The sequence below is a fragment of the Micrasema longulum genome, unplaced genomic scaffold (assembly GCF_059751315.1).
Source record: "Micrasema longulum isolate JH-2025_06_02 unplaced genomic scaffold, ASM5975131v1 h1tg000509l, whole genome shotgun sequence".
Classification (NCBI taxonomy): Eukaryota; Metazoa; Arthropoda; class Insecta; order Trichoptera; family Brachycentridae; genus Micrasema; species Micrasema longulum.
The window spans coordinates 156,391-172,082 of NW_028277706.1; the positions used below are offsets into that span (position 1 = coordinate 156,391).

General features: G+C 33.1%; 1 protein-coding gene across 1 annotated transcript; it reads left to right on the forward strand.

Annotated features, from left to right (window-relative positions):
* The first annotated feature begins 8,188 nt into the window (after positions 1-8,188).
* On the forward strand, positions 8,189-10,564 carry LOC148280950 (organic cation transporter protein-like). Its single transcript, XM_088227530.1, has one exon. The coding sequence runs from the start codon at positions 8,221-8,223 to the stop codon at positions 9,976-9,978; it is 1,758 nt and encodes a 585-aa protein (XP_088083656.1). The 5' UTR covers positions 8,189-8,220; the 3' UTR covers positions 9,979-10,564.
* Positions 10,565-15,692: the final 5,128 nt, after the last annotated feature.

Here is a 15,692-nt window from a genome sequence, read left to right on the forward strand (position 1 = left end):
AGTCTTGATAATTGTCGAAAGTCACATAAAAATCATGTTCAAGCAAGCATTTTTTGCTTGAATTGGGATTTATTGGAGTTTATAATCGCATTGAAGTGGACGCTTTTTATCACAGAAGCCTATCTAAAATATAAATGAGAACTATTTTTAATTTTAATAAAGTAAGGAACGTGGACTTAATTTTCGGGGTCATTCATTGGTTGGATTCGATCATATAACGTCGAGATGACAAGTCGGTAGAACATAACATACCGAGGTTGATAGAGATAGTACAGAAGTTAAGTGTACTGTCTCGATATGTACAGTTGAAGATAGCGTTCATAATCGCGGCACTGGGCTTGGTCGCCGTGACTGACCATTTTTCAGAATAAAAATAAGAATAGGCCGATTTCACAAAGGTCGTACGAATCTACATGACACGGGGAAGTGGAATGAATTGATTTTATCATATTAATTATTTATTTATTTAGTGGGATCTCTCAGGTAAAAATTCTGCAAAGGAGAATCGAGTAGAGATTCGTCGTTAAATAAAATAAAATTCATCATCATCATCATCATTTCATCATTATATCAACCTTAATACACGCTGCACGTATTGTGTTCGTTTGGTAGTACCAAAAGTATGTAAAGTATGGTAATAGAACTCTCAAATATTTAGTACCTAGCATTTTTAATTTATTGCCGAAAGAACTTAAATTTAACGCACAATGTAACAAGAGCAAAACAAGAGAGAAGCTACTCAGTCAAAAGTTTATATATGAATAATAGCTTATGTGTAAATATTTAAATTTTTCTTTTTTGTATTAAAAAAATATATTTGTACACACATGTTGTATATTGTGATCTTTCCGGCTGTTAATTATATCTGTTAATTCATTGTTTTTATAAATGTAGATAATATTATAGAAGTTAGTATAAATATAAATCCCACCAACAAGCTATAGAAAGTGGCTTAGTGGGATTTTAGTTTTAGTAAAAATAAGAAAATTGAAATGTTCAAAACTGTAAAAATGTATAATTATATTAGTAAAATAAATAAAAAATCCCTTTTTGCACCAAATGTTGCATAGGGCACTGCATTGGTACACCAAATGCAGCGTATCTTGATCATTTTTGTTATATGAAGGTAAGATGATCAGTCTTACAATTCAGGTACCAGTCCAGGGACTATGAAATATTCTAGTATCAAAACACCCTTTTAAACATTTTAACCCTCTTGCAAGTATGTTAAGACTCTATAACAAAATGGAAAAAAAAGTTAACATTGACATTTATCATGATAGAGCAAATGGTTATAAAAAAAACATTACTATGTATCTTAGATCAAATGCCTAATCCTTATGTTTGTGTCTGTAAATTAATTTTAGTCTATTTTATTATATCTTATATGTTTTTAATTTCTCTTTTCTTTTCTTAAAAAAAAAAATCTTTCCTTATTTTTACCTTTCACTAAACTTAATCTTTAGCATTACTTAAATTGATTTTACACTCTTATTTGATATAATTTATGAAAGATGTTGGAGTTCTATAATTGAGAATATATGTAAAGAACGTTAGTTATGCTCACTTAAAAAATGTATGTATTTAATGTATTCTTGTTGAACTTCCAAATAAATTTTTAAAAAATATATATATATATTTCAAATCAACCATGTCGGGAATCGAACCCGAGACCTCTTGCATGGTAGGCAAATGCGCTGACCATTACGCCACGATACAATAAATCCACCCTATGTAATTTTATCGTACGTCATATGGATTTTCACGATTGCATGAAATGGGCCTTAATTTTTACCGTGGCAAAAAGGGCTAAATTGTTTTATTGCGTGTTTCAATATAACGATATTGAAATAAAATAACGATTTTATTCACAGGAACATACGAGAATGCGTTTTACTTTAAATTAGAAATAAAAAGTTATCAGGTTGGAAAAATAATCTATATAATAATCAATTTTCATTTTGAACATAGGTTAACATTTGATCTGCGGTTTGAGAAAGGTTAAAGGGATCTCTACATATTTATGTGTAACGCTAAATACGCAACCACATAAATAATAATAGGTAAAATATTCACAGCAGAGAAATTATCTGTGCTGTGATAAAATTACATGATTGTGGTGAGTGTATAATATAGCGTATATGTATACTGGTCGATTATTAAAAGCAGGCGCGTTCGCAAAACTTACACAAACGCATTGTGTAGTATCTGTGAAAAAAACGCATGGTATGACGTATGACATCGCATGGCATACGCATTATGAAAATAATATCTGTCTCTCTCGCGCTCAGACGCGCTTATGAGCGTGACATAAACAACTTTTGATTTGTTAGTTGCTAATGATATGATAATAAAATATACACAGTATGCTTCTGCGTTCATCTGAATTTCACTGCGATTCTTAACAGTGAAAATATAATAATATGTATTTGATGTGTATTAATTAAGCTATGGATTAAAAACACCGGTTTATTTCATTATTTATTTCATTCAGGGTGTTCTTTAAACCCTCTCACATCTGAAACCACGATGATCAGTAGCAAAAAGACATATTGGCACATTAAAAAAAAATAGAACGACTAAAATCTTAAAAAATAAAATATAAAAAAAAAAAAACAATGGTTGCTTACTTCTGCAGGAGAGAAACGGGAAGGGGAAGGCTGATACGCTGTCAACAGCACGGCCCCGCCCCCCTCGCTTCTCCCCTGCAGAAGTTATCAACCATTTGTTTTTTTTAATATTTTTATTTTCAAAAATTTTCTTTGTTCTAAATATTTTTTTAAATATTCTAATATGTCTTCTTGTCTATACTGATCATCGTGGTTTTGGATGTGACAGCGTTTAAAGAGCACCCTGTTTTTGGTTTATTTTATGTAATCATTTATAGGTCGATTATCTAGTACTTTCGCAAAACTTACACAAACACGTTTTTTAATGTACAGAATATTGATTCAATAAATCTTAATATTATATATATATTTTTTTTTTTTTAAATCCCCTTTGGATTAGTGTGATAAAAAACAATCAGCTAGGAAAATGTCTTTAATTTAATATGTTGTGTTCATTATAATAATAATTAATACAGTGTAATTAAAATTCACAGCACAAATTATAGCAGAGCAAATATGTATGCACGCTTATTGATATTCAACGTGATTGAATTCGCCAGATCTAATTAATCGACCAGTACCATGGGCGGCCGACCTGGCGACCTGCCGACCGCGTATGCATTCCTAGTCGCCAGCCGGTCTTTTTTTATATATTTACTTTGTGAAAAAAATATCCATGTTAGTGGAGATGTGCGGCGTATTTTACATATTTTTTCAAATCAACTTTGCTCTGCGAATCTATTTTTTTTTACAATGAATGCATTTAAAACAAAACGTAGCTCTCGTTTGACAGATGCTCATTTGGCAATATGTTTACGAATAGCTGTAAGTAGCTATAAATCAAATTATGATAGGCTTGATGTAAATATTTAATGTCATGTTTCCAGCGCACCCCTTACCTACTACCAATTAGTTGATATATACGAATTGTAATGCTGATAATAACCAAATTGCTTGCGTTAATAAAACTAAATAAAGGACACCTCGTTTTATTTACTTCCTTTTTATGTTTGTGTGAAGTCATCATTAATTTATTTTATAAATTTTATTCACAATATATTTATGTAACGTTTGTTGAGACACAAATCCTAACTCCATGGAACCAAAGTCCCGTTTTGAGTTAGAACGAATATATATAGCCCCGAAAAGGACAGGTCTGAAGGTCATAAAAACGTAAATAAGATGTTATAAATTAAATATTACAACAAGAATTATCTTCTTTTTTTTTATAAAAGAGAACAAAATTCTATAAAAAAGTTTTTAACTAAAGCATTTAATTAATTTTTTTAAGCATTACCGAAGGCATAATTTTATGTAGAAATAAAGGAAAATGTCACAAAAATGTATGTGATTTAAAATGCTTGTATTTCTTTTCAAAATCAAAAAAATTTAATTTTGCTTAGGCCACTTTCATGTTTAACTTATTATCATTACAACAAATTTTAGTTCAATACTTAGTTATAATAATACCTAAGTTAAGTCTAAATTTGAAATGGCGTAATCTGCCGGTCTAAAAGTAATGATATTTTAGTTACATAAAACTTTTATGTATATTTTTTAACATTCGTTTTAAAATGGCAAAATCGTATGATTTCCTGATTTTGAGTTTGTTGTACCAGACTACAGCCTTAACAACATACATATCACCATACTTATATATTATACATAATAAAAACATCATTAAAAACATGGCATATCAACATATAAAAGAACATACAATTAAAATATTATACAAATATTCGAAAAACCATCAAGGATTTTTTCACTCGAACCCCCCCCCGCCCCCTAAGAAAAATCCAGTCCTGAAACTCTGTTTTGAAAATAGATCTTTAGACTTAGTGGATAACAAATTCTTATATGTATTTTTAAATTATTAAATAAACGCTGCTCTGCAGCATTGAAACTGAATTGCTATTATTAAAATAACTTGATATTGTATTTTCTATATTTATTTTCAATTTGAACTTATTTTAGACTGTAAATGACTACTTTCAGTGTGAGTAGACTGCCGCCAAAAGTTTCAAAAGCAGGTCGTCCGTATCGGTTAAAACTTTGACCGCCTCAGAGCTGGTAATCTGAACGGAATTGCGCGCGAAGAGATCGCTCTATTAGCGTGTATTTAGTACGTAAATACGCGTTAAAATGCGTTCAGAATACCACTCCTGGTGTATCGGCTACTTTGGTCAAACTCGAGTATAATTTTTTATTTTTATTTTTGCACAACAACAGGCCAGGAGGCCCAATTACAGTGGTAAATTATATTACAAAACACCCAGGCTTGAGAAAAATCACATTGAATTTTTGTGTTTTCGACGGGAATCGAACCCGGAACCTTCCGTGGGTGAGTCAAGCGTCTTGACCACTACACCTCGGAGGTCACCATTATGATTGTAATTCAAATTTGAATTCCATGCCAGCGTCCGTATTTAATAGGAAGTTAAAATTTATCTTTAATTTTATCTCCAAAGTAAAATTATGTTTTCTGTATGAAAAATATAGTATGTTTGATTTTTTTTTCTAAACATGTTCAACTATAGGTTACCGACCAAGATACTTTGAATTTTCATACAAATATATACACTTTCGTCCTTAAATTAGTTTATACCGTCTCGATATGTATCGATGAAGATAGCCTTTATAATCGCGGCCCCGTATGGCAAAATTCAAAAATACCTTTTTTTATAATCATGTTAGTTTTTTTGGCTTTAGATATATTAGCAATAGTGTCATATTTATTTATTTAGGTAAAAACAAGATTAAAAAATACTTTTACCTAGGTTCTCATCTTATTTTTCTTTTAAGCACTACTTTTTAAGCTTTAATTTCGACGTAGAGAAATTGTATCGGTTGATATAATTAGAATTTAAAATTATTCATTGTTGATTTATTATTTTGTCTCATAATTCATTCTTTTTTTAAATACCTATGATTTATTAAATACAATAAAAGTTGTAAGTATGGTTTCCTGATATTTTTATTTGCCAACAATCTATATTTATCTACTTAATTACTTTATTTATCAAACTATGAAAATATTTTACACGACGCGCGATGTATGTAACAACAAAGTGACTTTTAATCCGTCAGATATTGACATTGACAAGACTCAATAGTTTGAAAAAGTGTTTAAACAAAAAGTATCACAATAGCTCTAAATATAGAGCAAGTAATGTATTTTGTCAGATGCCCTTGTAGGTAAGCGAACGTACGAAAGGAACAAAAGCACCAGGATGATTGGATTGAAATAAAAGCAATGTTTTGAATGAAAACGCAAAATTTACCCTTAGATCACCTTTTTTATTGCTTTCGAAATAATTTATTAATTAATACTATTTGTCAGCAGTATTTTGAGTTTGTCCAATTTTTTGTAGACAAAAACTGGATTTGACCCCCTAAGGAGTTATTAATATTAATATATTACATTAGATATATATTCAGAATGGTGAATGTAACACAGTGCGTAAAGCGGTCAGGTAAACCAGGCAATGATAAGTTATAACCCCTGAAATGCCTAAACTGATATATCCCTTCTATAGATGTTCTTTTATAAAATGTTCTTAACCTCTGTTGTAATATATTGATATTTTCTTTATTTTTTAAATAATTTTTCTATGGGAGTTGCTTTATTATTTACCTTGCTTATAATATACAAGGTTTACATTTTAAAAAAAGTAGATTTTTCTGCAATTAAATATCTTTAAATTTATCTAAACTTTTGGGATCAGGAGGGATATACTAATGCGGGTCAATCAGGAACTTCTCAGCATTTGCTCACGTGGAGAGGAAACCACTTAAAACTCTTCAGGAGAAGCCGGCCTGTTGGTATTAGTCAACTGGCCTTCTGTTCCATATAGGAGTGTTCGGCATTTTGTTCCCTACTTTGGCTTATTTTACCAATTGCCTGCACTATATTAATCATGTATGATACTATATTGATCATGTATGATACGTGTGAATTCTTTATTACCTATCACCGATGGGATGTCGCATAGATCTTTACCCAGGATTCTGCATCGCGCCTCCAGCTGTTGTCTTTGAAAGCTGGAAAAGGGGCAATGCATTAACAGGTGAGGGACATCTTGAAGAGTTTCATCGTCGCATGGGCAGCTGTTGATCTCAGAGAGCTTGAAGCGATGCAGGTAGCTCATGAACCCACTATGACCCGTAAGCATCTGGGTAAGCTCGTAGCCAGCATTCTGCATTTAATATATTGATATTATTTGCTGTCACAACATCTCCTTTATTTATTTCCTGATAACGATCCGGATATTTGGCAATTCGGGTTGCTGGAGTTCGGATAAACGAAGTTCTACGGTACATAAATTAAAAACGAAATCGTGTGGAGATAAGTCCGCCTAGGTATTGGCGCCTTCGCCTACCATGCAGAGTGGATCTGAAATATATTGGTTTTTAATGTGGTTCTACGCTGAAATCTGAAATATTTAATTGTTCCTGGACTAGCACCTGAAGCGTAAGACACCTCACATTCCATGTAAAAAATGATCGAGATACGCTGCAATTGGAGTACCAATACCAATGAAGTACCATATGCCCCACTAGGTGCGGATAGAGAAATGATGATTATAAGCGGTATTTCGAAAAAAACATTGTGTCAAAAATCGGATTTAACTAAAATTTATAATCATAACCATATTATTGGAATATGCCTACAAATGAAGTCCATGCAGATAAAACTAGTTTTATTTTTATGGTTTTGATACTATGTCATTAAAATGTCGTGTAAAATCATTGACTTCGTACTTTGGTCATTTTCGAAATAATCTATTCAATTAGTTCCTCAAACTACTACGGTATGATTTTTAAATAACTTTCGCCAGATGTGTGTGTGGGTGGAAAGGAAATGATAATAAAATACAAATTAAGCGTTAAATTTTTATTGTAATATTACTAACGGAATCACACTGAGAATCAAATAATCTTAATCTTTCGTTGCTAACAATTATTTTTAAAACTCGCGAAAGGGCGAATTAAGAGGAAACGATTAGTTTATCTAATAATTTGTGGATTTTGAAGGTTAGTACCTATCATTGATACGCTGGGTTTAAAAGGACCTACCATATTATGTTCCCAAATGACAAGAGAATAGATTGCAGGGAATTATCCACTTTATTTCTGCTCTGCACATCCTTCTCAGACGTGCCGTGATTTCCAAGTGGACACTTCAGAAGAACACTGCTTTCCCAGAGCTGTTTCGCATTAAAGATTTTCTATTTTTTCATATATATATTTTGTTGTAGAAGCGCAATAGTACTTCATGGAGCAATTTAAATCAAGTACTAATGTACCTACTAATATTTTTTAACATGGACTTATTTAAACCAACTAATACTAAATCATTTATAAATAATGTTTTTTGTGTAGGTATATTTAGAATTTAAAAACATGCCGTAAATATTTTGTTTTGTAAGAGTAAAATAAACACAGAAGAGAAATAATAATACCATGTATTACTGAATTTCCGACACAAGAAGATTGAACACCAGAGATAGTTAATTGGTGTTTCCCGGCTGATTTATAGTGTAAGGTCGCAGATAGAACAGCGTCTCTCAGATGCTCGGGAGCCTTGGTCGATTTCGATATACAACTGAAGATGGGAAGACAGTCCCGTGTTTTAAGTATCGACGTCGATACAATTATCGCGGAACTTGGTCATGGAAAGTTCCACGCTATCAGTTTTTTTTTTATCGCAATCGCCATTTTCTTCAATTCTATCACTGGAGCTATCTACATATTCACCGCTCGCGACACAGAGTACCGCTGTTATATTCCCGAGTGCGATGGACCCCCCACAACTGAAGTACCAGAAAACATTTTCCAACCTCCGTGGCTGGCCAATGTTATACCGTATCGCGATAAAATACCTTCCAAGTGCGAACAATATAGTAAACACGCAGTTTACGAAAGTGAAACCAATTTCACTAGTGTTTGTAATGTTGATATTTACAGCAACCAATCGACCCAGCCGTGTGACGAATTTTTATATGGAACCGGAGACACGGTTATAAAAGAATTCAATATTCCGTGTCAAAAATGGAAGAGGACTCTGGTGGGAACGATCAACAGTATAGGTCAATTTGTTTGTTTGTCTTTCAGTGGCTTAATTTCCGATAGCGTAGGACGACGCAGTGTTATGATATACGCGACTGTTCTTAGTGGAATTATTGGTGTAGCGCAATCGTACGCTAACGATTATAGAGCTTTCCTATTCTTCGAATTCTTGGTGAACGCCGTAGGCTCCGGCGCCTATAGCGCTAGTTTTGTTTTGGGCATTGAAATCATGGTGCCGGAGAAACGAGTATACGCTAGTACAATTATGAACCTAGTTTGCGGAGTTGCCACTATTTCCCTGGGAGTTGCTGCCTGGTTGGTACCGAACTGGAGACATCTACTTCGCGTTACTTATCTACCATCGGTGGTCATGGTTCTCTCACTGTGGGCTTTTCCCGAGAGCATCAGGTGGCTGATTGTGAAGGGAAGGAAAAGAGAAGCTAGCGACATAATTAAGAGGGCCGCCAAAATGAATAAAGTAAAGCTATCTGAGAGCGTAACTAAATATTTGGAACACATTACCAAGGAAAGTTTTTTACAAGAAGCAAATAAAAACAACGAAGCCTCACCGACCGTGGTTACTTCCGTTAGTAAAAAGCTTCCTCTGAAATCAGTTCTGAAATCCCGCCCTCTTCTTATTCGACTCGGGATTTGCGCTTGCTGTTGGATGACGAACGCCTTCGTCTACTACGGTCTTTCGTTAAACGCCGTTTCTATAATGGGAAACGAGAACAACCCATACTTAAACTTCATCCTCGTGTCTCTGGTAGAGCTGCCGGCGCAGGGCATCGTGGTGTTCATGCTGGACACTGCGGGGCGCCGCCTGTGCCTGTGCTTGTCCCTCGTGGGCAGCGCCCTGTCCTGCTTCACCTTCCTGCTCCTGCCTCCTGGCCAGCAGCAGCTCAGCCTCGTGGCCTACCTGCTCGGGAAGCTCTTCATCACGGTTTCCTTCAACGTAGTGTACATCTACACCGCGGAGCTGTTCCCCACGAGCCTGCGCCACTCCATCCTGGCTTGCTGCTCCATGTTGGGCAGGTTCGGCAGCATGCTGGCTCCGCAGACTCCGCTTTTAGAAGTTTACTTACCCGAGCTACCGATGATAATGTTCGGAGTGACCGCTATTCTATCCGGTCTGTCTATTTTGACGTTCCCGGAAACTCTTCATATCAAACTTCCGGATACGATTGAAGAAGCGGAAAATATTGGAACTTCGAAAGCGAAACCGAGAGTTTTTACCGAAAAATATCAACCAGCTGAAGAAGAAAGTAACTTAAACGATATCACCACTGATATTTCCTAAATCGCTTCAGCGTTGGGTTAGGTACCTATCATATCAACACCTTATTCATTTGATCGACTGAATTATTTTTTTTAATAAGTGCGTACCTGTAAATTAATGTAGGTTAATTTAAATATCAAAATATATTTTTTAATATGTTTTAAAGTTATTTATCTAAAGTTTTCTATTTGTAAAGTTTTGAAAATATGATTTTCTGTTTGATTACAACCATAAAGGTATAAAGAATTCATATTTATGCTAGCTACTCTTGTCAGTAGTAGTATCTTCACATCAAACTGCACACACTTTTACTGGTTAATTTATTTTCAAACCAAATAAATAAGTCCCGCCTAATATAATAATTGACCTGATAATACTGACTTTTAAACATACATAAATATTTATGATAACTATAATATAATACCTATATATTATGTTTTTAACATTATCTAATATTTTGACTCCTGTATTCAATTTAACTACAATTCTCAAAAGCATCAAAGATACTCTAGTTGCCTTATATAAGGCGTACACAATGTAAAAATAAAATAAAATAAAGTATCGTCCTGGACAAACCATTTCATTATTGTTAGTTTTTGGAAGAAGTAAAAACATTTAATTATTGACTACCAATGCTTTTTTTTTATTTTCCTTTACTTTTATATTATTGAATCGCTAAAATAAATAATAACACTATGTGTACTGAAATATAACGTATCTACCTACACTGTGTAGTTACGAGTATTTATTATTTTTTTAACCAGCACATTTTCTGCAAATTCTAATAATAAAATGTATTTTTTTTCATTTGGAGACGATCATCAATTAATATTGTGGATAATTAATGTATTTCTGGGAAATTAATGCATTTTACTGATATCAAATTATTTATGTAACTTAGGCGTGTTCGTATGTAACCCTGCGTATAAATAAATACCCCTAAAAGCTGACGAAATAATTAAATAATACATCGCAAATTAGACGGTAAAATATAAATTAGAAAGTAAATATTTATTATTTTTATTAATTTTGTCGTTGCTTTTTTAAGTTCTTGATTATTTTGTGCTTTTTCCAAGTTACGGAGTTCGTACTGTATTCTAGAGTTTCATTATATCTAGAAATGTTGATAACTTTTAATCCATTAGACTCAACAACTTGTTTGTCTTCTACGCGATCTTCGACGCTGATTTCTTCACGTTGCCGTCGGCCCTTCAACTTGAAAAGCGTAAATTCACTAAAGCCTTGTTCGTCGTTTTCATTCATGTCATCATCTTTGCTTTTTTCGAATTCTAAGTGACGGACAAGAGTCTCAGTTTTCAATGTTTTGAAATATTTAGTATTTTGATTATTGTTCTTGCAGATGTTTTTTTCCTGCGAAGATTTTGCGCTTGCTTTCCGCTTGTTCGATTTCACAGAATTACGTATTCCATCCACAATTTCCGACGGAGAGCACAGATCTTCAAAAATATAATCGTGCATGGATAAATCAATATCTTCAAGGTTGACATCAGTAATATTTCTGATTGCCGGATATTTTTTTCGATAGGCCGTGTTCGAAATTACTATATTCATTGGTAGACGTTTCTTTTTTGCGTTGGTGTAAAAGTTATTACAATAACTTGGTTGTTTGGGAATATTGCAGTTGTCTGGAAAAATACCGATCTCGTAATCATTTTCGTTGGCCGTTTCCATATAAGTGGAAGTGCCTAGAACTTTTTTTCGTTTAACCACAATACTTTGAATCATTTTTTTTTAATTTCGTCGAAATCATATAAATAACTAAAGCTCTATTTAAACTCCAACTGAAATGAACCAATAACTATCATAGTAGGTATTACGTGCTCAATTCAAATAAAAGTTAAAATATTTCCGCGGCAAGTACGTGAAAAGTTTTGTAAAGTTTATCAGTAACGCAGTGTCACTTTTGTAAAAAGCGTTTTGTTTTTGGAACAAAATTTCATTTGTTTTTTTTCAAAGAGAAATGCGGGTACTTATCTATCTAGGCATACATATTTATATCACAAGAAGCAGAATAAAGTATCTACCTACCGAACTAAACCTGATAATAATAATTTAATACTTTAATATTTTTTTAGCCGTAAAGTAATGCCAGGCAGAATAAAAAATACTGTTCTGCGTGTGAAGTAAAACCGGAACCCCGCAAGACGTTTTCACACTACAGTAAAAATCCACCAGGCCCTATAGGGTGGATCGACTTTTAACGTATTATAATATTTTGCATGTTTTTTTAATGGCAGATAAACGCACTTACCAATACACTATGAGGCCGATTTATCTCCACTCGATTTCCTTAAGCAAAATTTTCGTCCGCGAGTAGAAACATCATCATTCCCTTTCCGCACCTAATGGTGCATAGGGCACTGGATTAGCACACCAATCGCAGCGTATCTTAATAATTTTTGTTACATGAAGGTAAGATGATCAGTCTCACGCTTCAGGTACCAGTCCAGGGACTATGAAATATTTTTTGTGTAAAAACACCCTTTTAAATAAATATTTCATATCAACCATGTCGGGAATCGAACCCGAGACCTCTCCAAACGCGCTGACCATTACACCACGAAGCCGACGCGAGGCGAGGCGAGTAGAAATAAAACGAAAATAATAAATATCCACCCGCCTTAATTTTTCCGGATCGGTTGGATTGGCACGATACATATATGAAATAGGCCGCACTAGTAGACTCTTAAGAGTATATTATACATTATCTAGGATATCTAGAGTATACACACTCTAAAATTAGACTCGATGGCTACTCTCATCTAAAAAAGGAAATCGTGTAGAGATTAGTATTCATGATTTAATGGTTAGCGCGTTTGTCTAGCACGCACGGGGTCTCGGGTGAGATTTCCCTTAAGATTGATATTAATGATTTAAAAACATGTTCATAATGCCTGGGATGCTATTATGAATTTTCTCGCGGGGTAGAGAAGAAAAAAATTTGGGGATATTCATTTTTTGCATGCGATTACACTTTGCTTCACACATGGCCACAGTGATAATTAATTATTAATTTCTAAATGAAAATTCCTTTCTGTCCAAGCGGGTCACTAAGGGAAATATAGAAAAAATATTTTCTTAAACATTACCAGGTTTCCATAAAAGAATAAAATCTGGGTTATCGTGGAATTTTTATTTTATTTATTTGTACATCTTCTTTTCCACATCCGCTCTTAAGTGGAGCATGTGGACATCACCAGTTGCCTCCAGGAGACCCTATCGCCAGCCAGCATTTTTGCCTCTTCCCACGTCAATCCAGCGCCCCTTAATTCCGCCGAATAAAGTCTAAAGATCATCATTGACGGCCTTCCAGGACGGTGTGAGCCCGCAGGTTTAATTTTTTTTAAATACATTTTTTTGTACATCATCAAGCTAAAATTCATGAAGATCAATGTTGTGGTAACAATACTTAGTGTCCTTAAGGTCGAACCGCATTGCTGCACTTAGCGATGTGCGTCAAAATTTTGTGCAGTATAGCGCATGTTTCACTCATATTATATTTCGTATTGCCGCGACGTGCCGCGCAGTGACGCTCTAGTACGATTTGACATTAAGTCCTATGTAGAATTATGTGGGTATAAGGAAAGGGGAGGGAGTTATAAATAAAAATGCTTTATTCAACAATTTATTAGAATGAAAACAATTTTCATACTTTAACAGTATTCCATTTTTAACAATAAATAAACAACATTGTTTAACAGGACAAAATAAATTATAATATATCAATGATAAATTAACGTCAACGTTCACATTACTACATTACTTCGGTATACCCACAGCAACTAGAACTATTTTAATCATTTTAGAATGCTGAGTAAAATTCAGTTTGATTTACAGAAAGTAAATGTCGATGTTATACCCTGCAGATTCAATAAAAACTATTTATTGTTGATTGAAAACCTACCTATTTGAAATAAGATTGAAAAACCACATAATATGTACCTAATTATGTAAAAATGTAGCGCGTATTTACGTACCAAATATGCGCTATAAAAGCGTTTTCTACGGCCACGAGAGCGTCCAGAATAGCAGCCCAGAGCGATAATAATGGTACAAGTTCAAAATTGTCATTTTTGAAATGTTCATGAAAATAGCGTGGGTAAAAAACCATCAAGTCGAAATTGTTATGTTTTTAATGATAAAGCAATATTGTTTAGAGAATGCCCTATAACCTACAAAAATGTCGTATCTACACTACAGGTCAAATTAATTTCCGTAACAAGTCAATAGAATATAAATCCGTTTAGGGAAAAGAAAAAAAGAAAAAAAATCCACACGAGTTTCAAAGTTGGTATGCTAGTATTCCTTCGATTCAGGATACTGATATTTCCGAAAGATTTTTTGTTTTTTGTTTTTATAAGTTACACAAAGTGACTTTATTATGTGACTTGCGTGTAAAATAGTACCTAACTTTGGTATATGTGTCAGCGAAAATGCATTCAGTCATAACAATACTATATTATTTGGTTTAAAAAAATATAATAGGAACATTATTTCTTTATGAAAACTTTTTAAAATGTAGTTGATAGATCAATGTAGCATTTCTTATAATTGGCTTTATAAGGTTTAGTTATAAAATTATTTGTTAATGCGTAACAAACTTTTAAACTCAAATATTTCCAACTAGTAATTTTGACTTAATGTTTTTTTCGCATTTTTTCGAATGCTCATTATATTTTCTATCCGCACAGTAAACAACATAATTCTTAAGAAATAACACTGTTATAGGAACTTTAATTTTATTATATTATACTAAAATTTAAAAAATGATGGTGCCATCATTGTGCCATTGTTTTTTTCTAAAAATATCACAAACTAGATGGCACAAATAAGTGAATTTTAAGTGTGGCTTTGTTTTTATGAATGAATGTTAGTTTAGCGCGGGTGTAACTCTCTCACAGGACGTCTTTACAGAAAAATATAGTTGTATACAGAGTTGTGTCACTGTTGTTCCCGAGGTGCTAAATATTCTTATCTAACAACTGAAATGTGCAATATTTTCAACATTGCATAATACTCTTATCAGTTGGTAACTTAATTTAGTAGGTCATATTTTTTTTAATGTGCTCATAAGTACCTAATAAAATCTACATATAAAAATGAGTATCATCATTTTTTTATGTATTATTTATTTTAAGAAATATCGCTTTAAACAGTTCAGAGAAATTATTTAAATAACATTTTTTTTAAAGTAAAGTATTTTTTATTATGAATATAATAAATTAATGCTTAAATATTTATTTACGGGAATAATAAACTTTGAAGAAAAATATATGGTAACATAATATTATAACCAAATAAATAATTTATTTAATTGAAGAAAAAAAAAATCCCGATTGACAAATAAGGAGAATCCAGAGCCCGTATTCTGTCACTTCTTCGTTTCATAAGTTCGTTCGTATCTCATATATCCCTCTCACTCTAACACAATCAAAATGGTATTTCGCTCTCATTCGCACTACATATGACAGCGTATTATTAAGCCGCAAAATATTTTTCAGTCTACACTCACTTAGAAGGTTGCAAAAATTCTTACCCATTAGTACTAAATGCACCCTTGTACAAGCATTACTACTACCCATTCTAGATTACGCTGATGTTTACATGACTGATTTAAGCTGTGAGCAACTCGATAAACTTGAATGACTTCAGAATACATGCATAAGATACATTTTTGGTCTTAGGAAATATGACCACATTTCTGATTATCGTAG

Excerpts from the sequence above, each read along its gene's own strand:
- LOC148280950 (XM_088227530.1), top strand. The coding sequence starts at position 8,221 with ATGGGAAGACAGTCCCGTGTTTTAAGTATCGACGTCGATACAATTATC.